Raw genomic sequence first — 17355 nt, 5'->3', positions numbered from 1 at the left:
TCGAAGTACCATGCATTAAGTTCTTCCTGTGTGGTAACCCCTTTACATGTACTCTTATTTAATTTTCATTAAAAGTCTATAAAGTCTAATAGTAGGTACTATTTTTGCTGTATCTTACTATGCAGAAATTGAGGCTTGACAATAATAGGATGGAATTGCCATTGTCTGAAAGAAGGAAGGCTGAGGGCATTTAGTTTTTCAGGAAATGATTAGGAATTTGATTTTAGAGATGAAAGTTTGAGATTGCTATTAGACACCCAAGTGGAATTATTGAAGAGGTAGTTGGAAAAATAAATATAGAGTTTCAGAAAGAGGTCTAAGCTGGAAATAAAAAGTTAGGAGTCAAGACATAACAATGCTATTGAAATTATGATCCTGGAGGAAAATAGCAAGAGATTGAGTGTAGAACTAAGGGGGACCAAGGACTGAGGCTTAAGGGAACCCCACTCCTGGGAGATTGGGGAGAAGAGAAGAAACCAACAAAGGAAACTAGAAGGGAATGTCCAGGAATGTCCTGGAAATGTAAAGCAGAAAGTATGACAAGGAGGAGTGCTCTAATAGGTCAAGTAAGACAGGGCTGAGGACCATCACATTTAGCGGCCATGGCTCATCGGTGGCCTTGACAAGAACAGTTTCAGAGGAACAGTGGGTCGATCACTTCATGGGAATGAGCTTTATAGGGAATGAAAGGACAGGAATTGGAGATACCACATTTCCCCGAAAATAAGACCTAGCCTGACTATGAGCTCTAATGTGTCTTTTGGAGCAAAAATTAATATAAGACTCGGTCTTATTTTAATATGATATTAGACTGGATCTTTAATATAATATGGTATAGTATGGTATGATATGATGATATGATATGATATGATATGATATGATATGATATGATATGATATGATATGATATAATATAATATACTGGGTCTTATATTAATTTTGCTCCAAAAGACGCATTAGAGCTGATTGTCTTGTTAGGTCTTATTTTCGTGAAAACACGGTAGCAAGTATACACAACATTTTCATTAAGTTTCCTGCAAGGATGAGCAAGGAAACAGGACAGTGGCTGGCTGGGGAAGAAAAATCAAGAGAAGGATTTGTGTTTTAATTTTTAAGATAGCAGAAATACCAGTCTGTTTGTATGACATTGGGAATGACCTACTACAGAGTGAAAGTTGGTACTGTAGGAGAGAGGGAGAAAGAGAGAGAGAGAGAGAGAGAGAAGTGATGTCCTTGGGTATGTCCTTCATATGCTTTAATTTCACAGACCCTTGCTATCTTCTTCTGCAGGGTCCATGTGTGGGGTGTATGTGGACATGGGTCGTAGAGATTTAAAAAAAAAAAAGAAAAAAGCCAACAGGCCACTACCTCTTCTAAGGTGCCTTTTAGTAGCACTCCCTTCTCCTCCTCCACTCTCCTCTCTGTCTCCCCATTTGGACTTGGAATCCCAACTGGTGGGGGAGTAGGAACCACAGTGACCCTCCCCTCCCCCATCCTTTGGCCACTGGACAATAGAACCCTAAAGTAAATAGAGAAATACCACCTTTCAGTTACTAGCAGGTCACCATCTTCCCCCTTCTTCCTAACTCTCCAAGACATAGGCAGCCTAGCTTGACATCAGTGAGGGGTCGCTGAGTCAAGGGGAGCGTGTCAGAAGAATAAAGTGCTGATGCACACACCTGGATGAGTCGCTGTTTGTTCAAGGAAAGCATCTCAAAGAGAAATGGAAACTGCCGAGGGAAGCGCCAGACTCATCATTGACCAATAATGCTTCACCTTTAATTTTAGATAGAAAGTATCAGGCAATGAGATCATGAAAAAAAGAATCATTCCTTCTATTTTTCTTTTCACTGATTGACAAAAGAAGCATTACGGAAGTCTCCTTCCGTTGCTTTTCCTTTTCCTCAGCCTTCGATTGAGTGACTGCAGAGTTCCCTGAATCAGGCACATGGGATTGAGACTGGGGATGGGGCGGGCGGGTATCATTCCATCAAAATCTCTTATTCCTCATGTATCTCCTTTCTCTGTATTTCACGCTTGTGAAATCAATTTTCAGTTTCATGGCTGAGAAAAATTAAGCTTTGAAATGGTATTTCCATTTGCTGTATTTGTGCGCGGCAATTTTGTAGCTCAGGGGATTTGTCAAAAGCATGATAATTACTGGTACAAAATTAAGACTAACTTTTCCAGATCATTATGATGCGGGGCGGGGGGCAAGAAGGTGCAAATGGTGCTGATTTTGTCTTTTCCACCTGCCTCTCCTGTGACTTACTATGTGATTGGTGAGCTCACTGGATGGAGTGTGAGGTTTTGACCTAGAGAATCGAGTCACGGTTGTCCAGTTGTTTTAAGCAGCCGCTCGAGTGTTGAGTAGCCTTTGACAAGGAAACCGGAATTCTTCGAATAAGTATAGTGTGAAAGCACTGAGAATTCATCCAGAACTGAGTATATGGCGGTCTGTGAGATGCTTTTGTCTCATATTGTTCTTGCCTTGTTTTTCTCCTCTTCTCCATAATAAGATTACCGTATTTTGAATGTTACAGAACATTTGAATGAAGGGAGATGTGATTTGAACAACCAATGTATTAGTGATGAGGCAACCTCCCCCACTCCTGTCTGTCCTGGTTGTACCCTCAGTGTCACCTTTGTTGGCTGTGACCTTCTCACCCACCCCCCCCCCCCGCCACTTGAACGTGAATTGCATTTTTTTAAAATTAGTTGCAGGTGAACAAAATGGAAAAATGTATTTGTCAATGATACGTCTGATAAGGGGTTAATATCCAAAATTTATAAAAAACTCAACTCAACACCAAAAAAACAAACAACCCAATTAAAAAATGAATTGCATTTTGTAGTGAAAGACCGCTCCGGAAAATAAGCCTGTTTTCCACATGAGCAGCGTGAAGTCGGAGCCCTCGACATAACACCCTGACTGGAGTTTCTCCTGATTTGGTGTGATGTTTGATTTATTTTTCCCCATTGCACGGGGGCGTGTGTTTTTCTTCCACGAGCGTGTACGGAACACACCTTGACTGCTCACCACATGGCTCTTCATCAGACTGGTTTGGGTTTTACAAGGTGTTAGAATTTCTAAGTAACTCATAAGGTCTCTCCCACTTGAGTTTATACTAGAGAAGTTATGGAGTGATTAACCTAATAGGGACTGTTTATCCCAAAAGATGACCAGCTTCATTCATGCTTAAGTTGAGTGTTTGTGCATAACAAACAATTCTTTGTAAACCTCGATTGCAGAACCAGGCAGTGTTAGGACTATTTTTCTGCTGTAGAAATGATTGGGTAGATCCTTTAGTTCATTGTGTTGTAGCACGGGGCTGCTACAGGGCACACGGAGGATGGAGAGAGGACTATTAGGCCTCAAGAAGAACTAGGAGGTTCTTTAAATGAAAGAAAACAAAGTAACTCTAGCACATCTGACTGTACCACACTTTTCCCCTTATTGTTCCTTTTCTGCATTTTTCCCTCCAGAGCTGCCCAGAAGTTAAATCTGTCTTCTAAAAAGAAGAAACATCGACCTTCTACTTCTTCGGTTGCCGAGACACCTCTCTTTGCCACCAGCTTTAGTGGCATTCTGCAGACCTCCCCTCCCCCAGCCCCACCCTGTCTGCTGAGGGCTGTCAACAAGGTGAAGGATACCCCGGGCCTGGGCAAGGTAGGCACCCCTGGCTTAGTGTGTGGGGTTGTGTATCAAGGGCAAGAAGAAAATATGGGCTCCGGTTGGTTGGTTAAAACAAGAAGGTGACAGGGGGAAAAAGGGAGACAAAAGGAAATTCCTATGGGAGTCCTGTAAAATTGTCTTTGGCTACATATACTAAATAGCAAATTAAGACTTGCCAGTTACTGGACATCTGATTTTGGCAGAAAGGAAAAACATTTCTGCCTGGTTCACAGAACTGTAACCCTTTAAAGAAAAGACACAAAGCCACAAAAGAGGGAAGGCAGAGGCAAGAGACAAAGAGCAGTCACAGTTCAGGAATAAGACATGAAGATGCTTTGTAAATTCCTGGTGACACTTCCTTTTTTTCCCCCTCACCTTCAGAGAAATCACTATTTCTGCTTTTGTACCAGACCACTGATGGGATTTCTGGGGAGCATTTTCAGTTGTGCTATTCTAGCCAAGAAATGCAATTTTGAATTGTTACAAATACTTAGTAAGAGATGTAAGAGCACTATTGCGAGATGTCGTTCAGCTATGTTTGGGATAACTTAGTTTTTAATATCATCTTTAAACTGTCTTCTGAGATCAATACCTGGGGGGAAGCACCTTATGGTTTTCTCTTCTTCAGTTGCTAAATAAGCTGAGACGTATGAAGCCATTTAGCTAGAGAAAGAGATGGCTGTGTTATTTCTTTTATTTTCATCAGAAGTCGGATGGTCCAAACAACCTTTCCAGTCTCTTGCCAACTTACCATGAGTCACCCAGACTTCGTTTTGGAAAGTTGCAGGGCATGCGGAAGGCTGCTCAACTCTGCAGCCTGAGCTTTGATTTATTTAAATCCCTAGTTCACTTTCCCCTTGACCCTCAAACATAGTTATTCCCGGGTTCCTGGCCTTCACTGGCCTCAGCCCAACTCGGAACTCCTTCTGGAGTTCACCCTGGCTCCCCCTGTCCTTCTCCCTTGGTGCTTTTCTCCTTTCTTCATGTTTCCTGTTTCCTTCCACGCGCTGCCATCCCCAGACTTCACCACCCCATTGGGAAGGTATCGACTTACTATGTTACGCAGTCCAACAGTGTCTCAATTTTAAGACTCTATTGAGTAGAGCAATCCTTACTCTAATGGAAAGCATCCAACCCTGGAATTTTCTATGACATCAGGTGAGGCAGGTAGTTTTCTGCTGACGGCTTTTTCAGGCCGAGAGGTAAAGCAGGGAACTAGGCAGCAGGGTAGTGGCCTGGGCTCAGTCTGTGAGAACTGCAGTAGGTTCGACAACCAGAGAAGGAGATGCAGGTCATTGTATGGACCAGGTCTCCTCTCCAGAAGAGGACTCACCTGGGTGGGAGCTGCTGAGAAAGGGCAGTGACACCTGTCCAGGGGCACATAGCAGTAACAATGGCTTGTGGATATGCTGCTTTCTAAGGATGGTGTGTATCAGTAACTGCAGGACTTCTTAAACTAAAAGAAATGATCTTTAAATATGGTAAGAGACACATAGCATAAAATTTATGTCCCAACCATATTAAGTGTATGTGGGCTTTTGCTTTGCTTCAGAGAAGGTGAAGAGCTGAACTGCCCGGGGCAAGGTGAAATCGAGCTATCACTGTAGTCTCCACATCTCGTGTCTGAACAACATCAGCTTCTCTTCTGAATAAATGTGAACAGACGTTTCAATGCTATCCCTTTGAAGGATACCAGATTGTTAGCCAAACAGGGGCTCATATGCCCCAGTGTGGCCCTGTCCAGGACCCTCACCATGAAACACTTAAGAAACTGTCTTTCTGCCTCTTTAGCAGCGGCCCTGTCTGTGGTTCCTAAAAGGGTCAGTGTAGATACATCTTCAGGATGGCCTGAGCCCCAATCCTAGGGCCTTTTGTCCCCTCCATCCTTATCTACCTCACTATAATTCTGAGACAAGGGAAGCAGGATACCAAGCCAGGGCCTGAACCAGCAGAAAGAGTGTTACCAGCCAGGGCGAGGACTCAGCACTTACACCAGAATAGTTTGGAGGGCACTGATTCGATCTTGATTTCATAATGTACTGTGAGTAGTGACCACATATAATTATAAATACGATAAGCAGGTATGAGACCAGGTGCAACTACAATTAACATTATAATTGTTAGTAAACTAAAGCTTGCAAATCATGCACTAAATTTTTTTTTATGGAAGACATTATCCCTCTCACTCATTTGCAATCCAATGTTTTTTTCTCAATGGGAGAGAAAGAGGTGACATTAACCAGCCAGGAATGGCAGGAAGCCCTGAGTTTGTCCCTGAAAGTGTGTCATGGATGGGGTCATCAGGCTGGGTGTCATCAGAAGGTGATGGAAGGGGTGACTTCTGTCTGACCAGTGGCCACATGGCAGCCATTCTGCTGAGCATGGGGGATGGGCATTGGTGGGGAGGAAATGGCCATGGGAGGGAGGGAGTGTGCTCTCTGGAAGACCATACTAATCATATACTTGTTACTGGAAAACATGTGTGTGATTGAAATAAGAGGTTGGTAAGCACCCCTCCCATCCCATCCCGCCTGCTACACACGGAGTGTCTGCTTCTCATAACATTAGAAGGCCTTTGCTCTGCTCTAGGGCACCCATTTCCCAGGCTCATGCTTTTCCCACCCCCACCCCCCCAATATCTCACTATAACTAGGAACTGCCCTTCTGTTCACTCACATGGAAAGAATTTCCATCAATTTATCTCTGTTGCATAATTTACATATGAACATCTCAAAGAAATACAAAGGAGTTTAATATAGAACATAAATAATTGACACAATTTATAAATCGGTATGTTTGAAGCAGATAAGCTTGACAAAATTGCCAAAAGCAACCTAATTATTTATACTGGAGCTGGGGCCTCCTGTGGAGGGGCTGGGTGCAAGCCCAGCCCAAACCCCACCTCTCATGCCCCAACCACCAAAGGACTTCCTCAGGAAACCTGGGAGGTTTTCACAGGCATGGAGGGCTTTTATGGGGTTATTTAGGGCAGCCTCTCTCATGTAGTAGACAAGAAAACTGAGACCCAGAAAAGGTAAGAGAGTTCCCCGTACCTTCTGAATCAAATGAAGAAGTCAGGATCTTTAAGCCATGTTATTTTCTACTGTCTCACTGGGCTGCCACTAGGTAGATAGACATGCCTTTCAAATTTGGGGATGGAAACAAGCGTGTCATGGAGCCATGATGGTAGCAAAGTAACATTGGGACCAGTTGCCTTCATCCACTGGAGAAGGACAGGCTTCCCTTCAAAGTCATGGTTGGGAGAAAAAGGGTGGTGACGGTCAAGAGCAGACAGAGATCCAGGTCAGGATACTCCATTCCACCCCTCCCCTCCGTCCCAGGATTCCAGCAGCAACTCCTTCCCCACCACCCCCACCTTCCACACACACACACACACACACACACACACACACACACACACACACACGGTCATTGCTGGCCACTCCCCCCACCCTCTACCCAGAATCTTTGCTGCCACTGAGCACTTCTTGAGGCAAAGGTTTTTCTGGAGGCCATGGTGCTGGAAGAATGTGAGGTCACTTCAGTATACTTGGGGGTGAAACAGCACACATACAACACAAAAAACCACATCAAGATACTCAGCACTGAAAGCCGTTCTTGGCACACAGCAAATATTTATTGAGGACCTACTGTGTGTCAGGCACTGTACTGGGCAGTAGGCTTGCAATCATGAACAGACAAGGCGGAATTCCACCCTCACAGCACTTGTAATTTAGTGCATTATTCCCATTAGTCTTAGACAGCTCACTCACCTATACCCATGTGAAGGACAGCCTGATTTAAGGAAAAGTTGAAATTGCAGACTTAAAATAATTCTGTCTAACTTTGAAATTACGTAAAGAAACTATACTATTAAGTGGCCTTGTGAAGACATTCTTAATGAATGGATAAAGATGATTAGTAGGATCAAAGCAGCTTAGTCCCTGTTTATATTCCGTTGATTTGGCTTATATGTAAATTATACTTCTAATCTGTTTGAAAATGGTTCCTTCTCCTAAGTCAGTAAATGCTCTCAGTGAAATTTGTTTGCACAATTAATTAACATCCATGTTTAAGGTTCATTTGTTAGTGTGTCACAGCTTAATGTCAGAGCTCTTTGTCATGGGTTATCAGCTTCTAGAGCAAAGCACGTTATCTGTTTAAATCACTAAGTATATGACTCTACAGCCATCCGCGGGTACATAACTGCTTTTACTTATTTTTTAGAAATTTATTTTTCAATTATAGTTGACATACAATATTATGTTATTTTCAGGTGTACAACATAGTGATTAGACATTTATATACTTTATGAATTGAATATCACTCAGCCATAAAAAAAAGTGAAATCTTACCATTTATGTGGGCAACATGGATGGACCTACAGGGTATGATGCTAAGTGAAATTAGTCAGGTAGAGAAAGACGAATACCCTATGATCTCACTTATCTGAATTCTAAAATACGAAACAAATGTACAAACAGCACAGAAACAAACTCATAAATGCTTTTAAAGGTGAGAATGGTAACAGCAACAATCATATTGATGATGGCAATCCCCCTTTTGTGGTTAGTTCTCTCCCCAGAAGAATACCTAAAGGGAAATACATGAAGCATGAAGGGAAGGAGAACTATTTTTTTTTTCTTTATAATCTCCAGGCATGCCTCAAAAGGATGGAATGATTAGCCTTTCCCCCCCGGCCCAAACATGTTTTGAGAATATAAGAAAATGCTTGTAGGTGAATGTTAGCAGCAAGAGAACAGACTATAGAATTTGGAAAGATTATACAATTTGGATGGAGGAAACATAGAGGAATTATGGGAAATTAAGCTGGGAGAGGTTGAGGAGGGCTTGTCATGCTTGATTCATTCCTCCAATAGCTAGCTATACACAAGCTGTGTTCCAGGCACTGCAGTAGGCGCCACTGCAGAGGATAGCCTACAGGAGCTGGTTGGCTGCTCTGGGCCATATCTCTGCAAAAGAAGAGGAGGGAATATGCTGATCCCCGTAAACTCTAGGCTCCCATGAACATGTTTGCCTGGCGTTCGGCCTCAACCACCACTCCTGTGTTACAAATGCTTTTCCTTCTGCTCGGGATCCCAGCTTACTCTAGTCTGGGTAGAGGAAGGGTGTGTGGTGTCCGTTTGGGGGGATGCCCATCACCACCCAGGCCCATCCATCTGTGCATTTCTGAACGCTTCATGGAGATTTCTCCTCTGTGGCCGGTGCTGCCCAAGTGCAGGGGATTTGGTGACATCCTCAGACTTGCAGTTTAGAAGCAGACTTGCTTGTCTAGCCAGATTATCGCTCTTATGCAATAAAGGCAGGAATCTTAGTTTTTCTCAGTCCTTGATTGGAAGCCATCTGTCTCTTATTCAGCACTATTTTTCAAACCCAGTAGCAGTATATTTTGGCCTCTATTAAAATATGTAAGCATATGTTCTCTCTCTCTCTCTCTCTCTCTCTCTCTCTCTCTCTCTCTCTCTCTCTCTCTCACACACACACACACACACACACACACACACACATACTACTTGGCTCATGTCACCAGGTCCTATTGTCTACATTTCTAAACGTTCTCTTCTTTGGTGTATAAACTAATAAAAGCACACTATGTGTGCTTTTTAGTAGACTATACAGAGTTATCAACATTTTTAGGGTAGAAGTCATTCAGTTACTAAGCCCTTGCTAAACACTGTATGGAAAAAGAAACTAAGATTCGTGTTCAGTTGACGTTTTGATTACAAGAAGGGGAAAACAGCAAGATAGAAAAATTAAATTAAAATAAGATTTTTTTAAAGGTTAGTACCTTTGTAGTACCAAATGTAGCTCTTGCTCATTTATTCAACAAGTACAAACGGCTGGTACAGGTATCCCTTGTTCAAGAAGAGATGCCAGCTTATATTGAGGAGAAAGTTCCTTGCCTTCCAGCCCACCGAGGTCCAGGTTATTTGAACAATATGCAAATTATCGACTTACTCATTATCATCTCTACCATTCCTCATCCTAAAGCTTTATCAGAGTGAAGAGGGTAGATTTGCGCCAGCCTTTAAATTCATTTCAAGCAGATATGAAATAATGAGTTCAATTGTGATGGAAAACTCTGGATTCCACTTCTCACTCACCAGTGACTATGCCATCCTTAAAAGCTGTAAATGGGAAAAGTGAATTGTGAGTTTTCTATTTTGGTGGGGGGTTGGGGGTAGGGGATAACACTGTCAGTAACGCATACGTTCTCCGTGAAGCAGTTCCTCAGGATAGCTAGCCTGATAGCTCTGCAAATTAGATTGTCAGCTGGGAAATAAACTTGTGTGACCTTCCACTTCCTAATTACAGTTGTTCTTTTATGCACTCGGTTGGTTTTGGTTGCGTCTGCTAAGGTCATGTAGCTCGAGTTTGCTTTTTCCTCCTTCTTTTCTATTTTATTCTGACCTCTTCTCCAACCCATATCTCGAGAGAAAGGAGACTTGGGGAAAATGTTCTGACTCATTAATCTTCGAGGTTTCTTTGTCCCCCGACGGAGACAGATGTGTCCGCACCAGTCCCACAGCCCTCCCACTGCTGGGCCTCACATGCGCCGTGTGCAGCTGCGCCATCTCAGAAACCCAGAGCTCAGAAATGCACGTGCTGCTGCTACAAGGCCGGTGCTGCTTCTGGAGCAAACCACAGGGATCTAAGTCACGGGGATGTTTTCCTACACACCCAGCTGTACCACTCTCGAATTCAGCAGCCTCCATGCTTGAAAACGAAAGGGAAGTATTCGGAGGATGTTCTCCATTTAAGGCCACTGGACAGAAAAATCATGGTACCGGTAAAACATGTCTAAAGAATGGGCTGTGCCATTTTCGTTTTTCATGACTGCCTTTAATACTGCAGATCAAGTTGTATGGATATCATTTTCTGTTGACTTCATTATTAGATGGGGAACTAGGAGGGTAAGCAGCATCGTTCGGCTTAATTAGGTCCGATTTCTGATAGGATGGCACATTACCATATATTAAATACTCGTTTTCTGGCTTTCTTTGCTTGAGAGAGTTACGCAGAGCAAACTGAATAAAAGGACTCCCGGGTAAGTAGGGAGGAATAGTTTTGTCTTGCAGCCTAGAGAGTTATCTGTCTTATATCCCATTATTGTAGTTTTCAGAGCACAGGAGGAGGAAGAGAGTTTTATATCCATTTAGTGTATGAGGACTTCAGATCTCCCAGTTCTCTGAACTTCTGCCTGCTTTAGGTGAGGAGCTGGGAGACTTTTGAAAACCTTCTGGTTTAAGTTTCAGGGACGTGAAGCCCTCCAGACACTGAGACCTGTAGCTGTACTGCACAGGAAATATCTGTGGGTAAGCTAGCATTGAGTGCCTCACATTTCTAGTGAAAAGTCCCTTTCAGTTTCTCTCACTAGGTTGTAAACTTCTGGGGAGAAGGAATCGTGTACTTTCATCTTTGTACCCAGTCGGTACCAGCTTCCATAAAGGACACTCAAAAAATGGTGAATATTCTTACATAATTCTGTTTAGTTCTTGTGAGGTACTGCTCAGGCCTTCAACACGGAATGGAATCCATCTCGCATGATGAAACTGTGGTAAAAAGCAGAAACCTCAAGAACATCTAAATGACAAGACCCTACTGTCCCTTGGCCCGACTTAAACTTCAGCATGTGAGTTACCTGAGCAGAGTGACATCAGGGAGCAGCTGCTGCCTCATGCTGGCACACTGGCAAAGAGCAAATACAGTTGACATCCTTACGGAGGGACCTTCTTCAAAGGTTATCTGGTCCAATCTTCTCATTTTGAATGTGAGGAAACTGAGGTCCAACAAGGTGAAGTAACTCGTGAAGCCTTTTATGTGGGAGAATGTAAACTTTTGACTGTAAAAGATGATCGATCGGTCATAACAACTTTAGGAAGGAAGTTGAATAAGAGATTCTTAATCTTTTTCCATTTTGTGACTTTCAGCCTTAATTCTGCTGGCTCTGTTTTTTTCAGGTAGCAAGTGGAGATGGTAAGTGTGTGTGCGCTTGCGTGTGCACGCACACTCATAGAGGAAAAGGAAGGTGATTTTTCTCAGGGGATTTTTTAAAGACTAGAAACCTTTACCATAATTAGGGGATAGGTTTGGGGCCTCCTAGAACACCTGTAATCCCTAATTAGCATCCTGACTTAAGGAATGAAAACACGAGATAAGATGAGGGAATTCTCTCTGGAATAAATGCCACTTTCTCAATTAACCAAAGGGCGATAAGATGGATTATAACACCAGAACAGGGCTCTTGATCATTCTTTGTCCAAAAACCACATTTTAGTAAGGCTCAGCACAATTAGACAATTACTGATATGAAGAGAAGGGGGATAGTAGGTATATTTTAAGCTAACATTTCTAGCATCTTATCTTTCTATGTCTTTCTCTTGCTAATGGCTGAAAGGAAAGTTAATCAAGATTTGCTCTAATTATCCCATTAAAATGAGATTGATAGTAATGTTTTATAAAAAATGGCGAGTCCAAACTGCTGAGTTAATTAGAAAGTTTTCCTTTGTGCCTCAGAGTAGAAAACGCTCTTCTTGTCTACTGAATGACTTGCATAGCAAAACATTTGAATTCCTTTTCTAATGCTTCAATGAACTAAACTGTATCATTATGGAGGGTAAAAATCCTGCTGGTACATTCTTAAAAGCAAAATATAATTTTCTTTAGATTGTTAAATAGTTTCTGATTTAAAAATCCTCTGGCTGCTCAGAGCCCCAACATAAGACCCTCTATGTTCTCTCGTATTGCTTTCCAAGTCCATCTTAGCTCTGTTCTGTAATACTGTCTTAATCCATTCCAGCTGCTATAACAAAAATACTATAGACAGGGAGGAGGGGGGTGCCGGCGGGTTGAAACAACCAAAACTTATTTCTCACAGTTCTGGATACTGAGAAGTTCGAGTTCAAGGTCCTGGCAGATCTGGTGTCTGATGAGAGCTGTGCTCCTGGGCTGCAGACAGTCATTTTGTTGTACCTCAACTGGTAGAGAGGAGGTGGGGAGGGGGAGAGGGAGAGAGAGAGAGACAAAGAGAGAGAGAGAAAGCCAGCTCTGCAGTTTCTTCTTCTAAGGCACTAATCTCATTATGAGGCCTTCACCCTCATGACCTAATCACCTCCCAAAGTCCTCACCTCCTAATACCATCACCTGGGGCTTACAATTTCAACATATAAATTTGGGAGACATACATGCAGTCGACAACACTGACCTTTAAATTCCAGCACTGAATTGGAGTATTTGACTTCCCAGGAGAACCAGAAATAGTACCATTCTAGTAGCATTTAGCGCCAGAGACAAAATTCCTTTCAAGTTGTTGTTCTTTTTTATTCCTGTTCCTTTGCTCTGTGTTCCATGCTACAGCCAACTGCTCAGATAGAAATTATGTCCGCTTGTAGCTCAGTTGAGATCTCTTTACCACCAACAGTGACTATTTGGGGAATGCTCGTGGAGCACTGTACCAGCTATAACTCATCAGAGATTTTTCTTGCTGAAACCGCGGGTGGTAGAATCGATCGGTTTCCCAGCGCTAGCTTCTTAGCTTTGTAAGTTCAGTTTTCTTCTTTGGGAGTGAGCTCACAATGGTATGCCATGATGCTGGGGGAAGGGTTGCCTTCTCCATCCTGAGTGCTTGCTGGTGGCCCATCTTACCACCTGCAATCCATGCTCACCCACGCCCACCAACTGCACAGTATTTAAGACCCATTTGTATCTGAAAACCCACAGGCGCACTGTTAGGCTGGAGCAGTTCAGGCCAGCTTGGGGAGAAAGAAAGGCAGAGGGGGGAGACCATGTAGTGAGTTTGAGTCAGCTGGTAATGATGGAGGAACTGCTGGGGCCAGGCTGGAAAAGCCTTATGTGTGTCGTGGAGTGAGGTGAGAACGGGAGCAGGAAGTGTGGATACAATCTGTCCACTCCTGACACACCTACAGCCGTCATCATTAAACAAGTTGCTACTGGCTTTTTCTCTCTGAGACTCAAAACGGAGGTTAGGGTTCCTTTACCTCTACGGAATCTTTTGATTTCTTTGCAGGAGAAAGGGGACACTTTTTCCCCAAAGGTTATTTCCCTCAGCAGCTTGACCACATCCCCCACCCCCACCCCGACACACACACACACACACATTGAGTTTGAGAAAGAGAACACGAGGCCTTTGGGAACACCTTATCTCACGGATGACTAAGGGACAGAGTCCATTTATCCTGCCCTTGTGAACTTGATCTGTTCCTTGTTTTAAATATTTGGAGAAAATATTTTACCCCGTTTGTACCAAAACGTTTTCAGTGACGGGCAAAGTGTTAAAAACCCACTCAATGAAATATTCCCTCGGTGATGTTTCCATGGAAAGCAGTGGAAAGTGACTCACCAGAAACAGGAAGAACTGAGAGCAGAGATTGTTGGTCTGCCTTCAGCTACCCAGCCTGCAATCAGGCTGTCTGCTCCCATTACAAGAGTAAGTGTGAAGCATGGGCAGAAATGGATACAGGACACCCGTGGCCATGTCCACACCTCATCCAGAGAGATTGTTATGGTCTAGGGGTCCGGTATTTCTCCTCCACCTTCAATTGGCTGATTCCTGCCCATCCCGTGAAAATACATGGCAGTGCTTTTATTGGGCAAGACTTCCCTGGTTACATGCTTCCATAGCACCCTGTTTCTCTTTGTTACATTCCTCACCCTTTAGATGACTGATCTCCATAATTCCATGTTTAATGGATCCTTTTATTGACTTTGAGCTTCGTGAGGGCAGTGCTACATCTCTCTTGTCCCCTTTGAGTCCAGAGTATTACGTAGGTGTGGGGACAGAGCCCCAGAAAGCAGTTTCCACGCTCTTGGCCTCACATAGAAAGGTGCTGGCTCGGGTAGTAAATGGCCATCAACTGTGATTGGATGGCCCTCAGCTGTGGCTAGTTGGCTGTCAGCTGTAACCAGTGAGCCATTGGCCACTAATATAACTGCCGTGGCTACACTAGCAGAAAATGGGGGCTAGTAAGAGCAGATTGCAGAGAGGTGGATGCGGCCAGCAAGACTATAGTAGTGTGACTCTCCTATCCATGGCTCCGTGGGTGTTCCTTTTTGGCCTCACTATATCCTGTGTTCTTATGTGGGGAGCAGGAGCAGAGACCCCACAGGCAATAGGTGTGTTAGTCAGAAAAGCAGAACCAACAGGACTGTGTGTGTGTGTGTGTGTGTGTGTGTGTAGGCCAGCAGACTGGAGACCCAGGGCAGAGTTGCAATGCAAGTTCCAAGGCTATATGCTGGTAGAATTTACTCTTCTTCCAAAGGCTTCAGCCGCTTAGATGAGGCTCACCCACATTATGGAGGGTAATGTGCTTTACTCAGACGCTACTAATGTAAATGTTACTCTCATCGAAAACACCTTCACAAAAATATCTAGAATAATGTTTGATCAAATCTCTGGGTACTCCAGCCAAATTGACATATAAACTTAACCATCGTACTAGGTGAATGGATGGAATCATGATCTAGGTCTCCATTCTGCTCTGATGATCCTTCACATTTGTATAAGGCCTGACGGTTCATACCCCTTTTCACCTATATCACCCTTGGTCTTTAATGCAGCCCTGAGAGGTGGGCAGTAGGGGGCAGGAGGAGTGTTAGACCTTGCTGACAGATGAGGACCCTGAGATTCACGGAGGACAAGAGGATTCTCACAGGTGACCCAGCTTTTCAGAGTGGATAGGGAGACCCTACATCTTAAGGACTAGTGTTCTGTTCCTGCTCATACAACATATCTTGTTGACTTCCCTTGGCCAGGCACTGTTCTGACTGTTTCACTTGTTAAAATCTCTTTATAACTCTGTGGCAAGGGTCTGTTATAGTCACCCCCATTTTACATCTGAGGAAGGTGAAACAGACTTAAAAGAATCTACCTGAGGTCACACACCTGGTCCGCGGTAGAGCTGGGACATGGACCCCACTTCTGGAGCTTGTCCTCTGCACTGCACACGAGACAATGGGAATGTCTGAATTTCAACTTTCGTTTAAAGACGTACGTAGTGAGTATTTATTGTGCTCGGCTCTGTGGAGACAATGCTGGGAGAGGCAGCCATCCCTGAACCCGTCATGCCGCCCTCCCTGGCCTGCCTCTGCTCTCAGGCTTCTCTCCTCATGGACCGTCTATCCCTTTGCACCCACACCCACATGCTCTCCAGTTCTGGCTAAATCCCACTTTCGTCACCATCCCGTATTTATCCCCAAACCGGCTCCCTCTCCTCTCTGATGTTTGGTACCATGTACTTCCCCAAGAACAGATCTTCTCACTAACCATTTAGTACTTTATACGTAGTGCTCTTTTATTTATGGGTATAGTTTATCTCCTCCACCGAGTCTTGAGGGTGGGGACCTTGGCTTATATGTCTTCATATTCCCCCAAATGCTTAGCCATATGCCAGGCAGATAGAACTCCGAGTTGAAAGACATTTAAATACAGGGTATAACAGAGTCATTTTATGATCATTCCCCCGGCCTTCACGAACTATCCCTCTTTTATTTATCCATCATCCATCCATCCACGTCTGTCCTTTGATTCATTCATAAGGTCTATTCTATGTAACCTGCTCTCGGCTGGCTACATTGGGATACATACGCGAGTTCAAAATGGTCTCTGGCATTAAGAATCCCAGAAATTGCTGTTCGAAAGAGTTTAAAAGTCATGCTTTAGGTAGACAACTCAAACTAAAAATACCTATTATCATTATCATCACTCTGGCTGATCATGGCAGATAAGGCTGAAATTTGTGCAGGATAATTGGCTTCCTGGTGAGTTTTCTCCTTTTTACTGAGTGCACCATAATATTCCTACAGTATTCATCTTGCATTGTGATGACAACTGAGTGTAGCAGGTAGGACAGGATGTACTTTTGTTTAATTTTTAACACTATGGTGTACTACCTGCAATTTCCTAGCAATTAGTTCGTACGAATGAATCACGGTGGCGTGAAAAGCATTTGTCTTCATATAGACTCTCAAGAGAAATCACACATCTAATGCTTATGGATAGAATTCCCCTGAACATACCTGATACGGAAGTTGTACTTTTCCTCCCTTGAGGTGGGGTGAAGTCAGGGGCTTGTTCAAGGTCATATAGAAAGCCCTCTACCATCCAGGGCTATGTTCCCCCACCAGCTGTGCATTCTGCAGTCTGCTTTCACCACTGAGGGGGAAACTTCCTGCCTTTCAAAATCCCAGTATTGCCTAGTTGCCTTTGAGATATGAGATTGGCTTCAAGGAGAGGTGAGATTCTGAAGTTATCTTGAAAATTATGGAACAGTCTGGAAGGGGGATGGGAGACGGGGAATAAAGGAAGATGAAAGGGGTTTTGTGTTAATAAGAAGGCTTTTTAGTTTCAAACAACAGAAACTCAAACTGTCATTAACTGGAAATAACTGGAGGGATATTGATGTTTGTGGGACCCGGTCCAGACAAGTCAGGGAGCCCTGGAACTAGGAATTCCTGAGTGTTCCAGGTCTCTCTCTCTCTCTCTCTCCCTCTCTCTCTCTCTCTGTCTCTCTCTCTCTCTCTCTCCCTCTCTCTCTCTCTCTCTCTGTCTCTCCCCTTCTCTCTCTCTCTCTCTCTCTCCCTCTGTCTCTCCCCTTCTCTCTCTCCCTCTCCCTCTCCTTCTCCCTCTTATCTGTGCTTCCT

General features: G+C 43.7%; 1 protein-coding gene across 2 annotated transcripts in view; it reads left to right on the top strand.

The window, feature by feature from the left end:
- Positions 1-17355, top strand: part of KIF26B (kinesin family member 26B) — a 414751-nt gene that overhangs the window by 291965 nt on the left and 105431 nt on the right. For both annotated transcript variants that reach the window (XM_081038975.1, XM_081038976.1), the window contains one exon: positions 3486-3669. In XM_081038975.1, the coding sequence (XP_080895101.1) occupies positions 3486-3669 (184 nt within the window). The remainder of the gene's footprint in view (positions 1-3485; positions 3670-17355) is intronic.

The sequence above is a fragment of the Rhinolophus hipposideros genome (genome assembly GCF_964194185.1).
Source record: "Rhinolophus hipposideros genome assembly, chromosome: 26".
Lineage (NCBI taxonomy): Eukaryota > Metazoa > Chordata > Mammalia > Chiroptera > Rhinolophidae > Rhinolophus > Rhinolophus hipposideros.
This window is presented reverse-complemented; position numbering and strand designations above follow the sequence as displayed.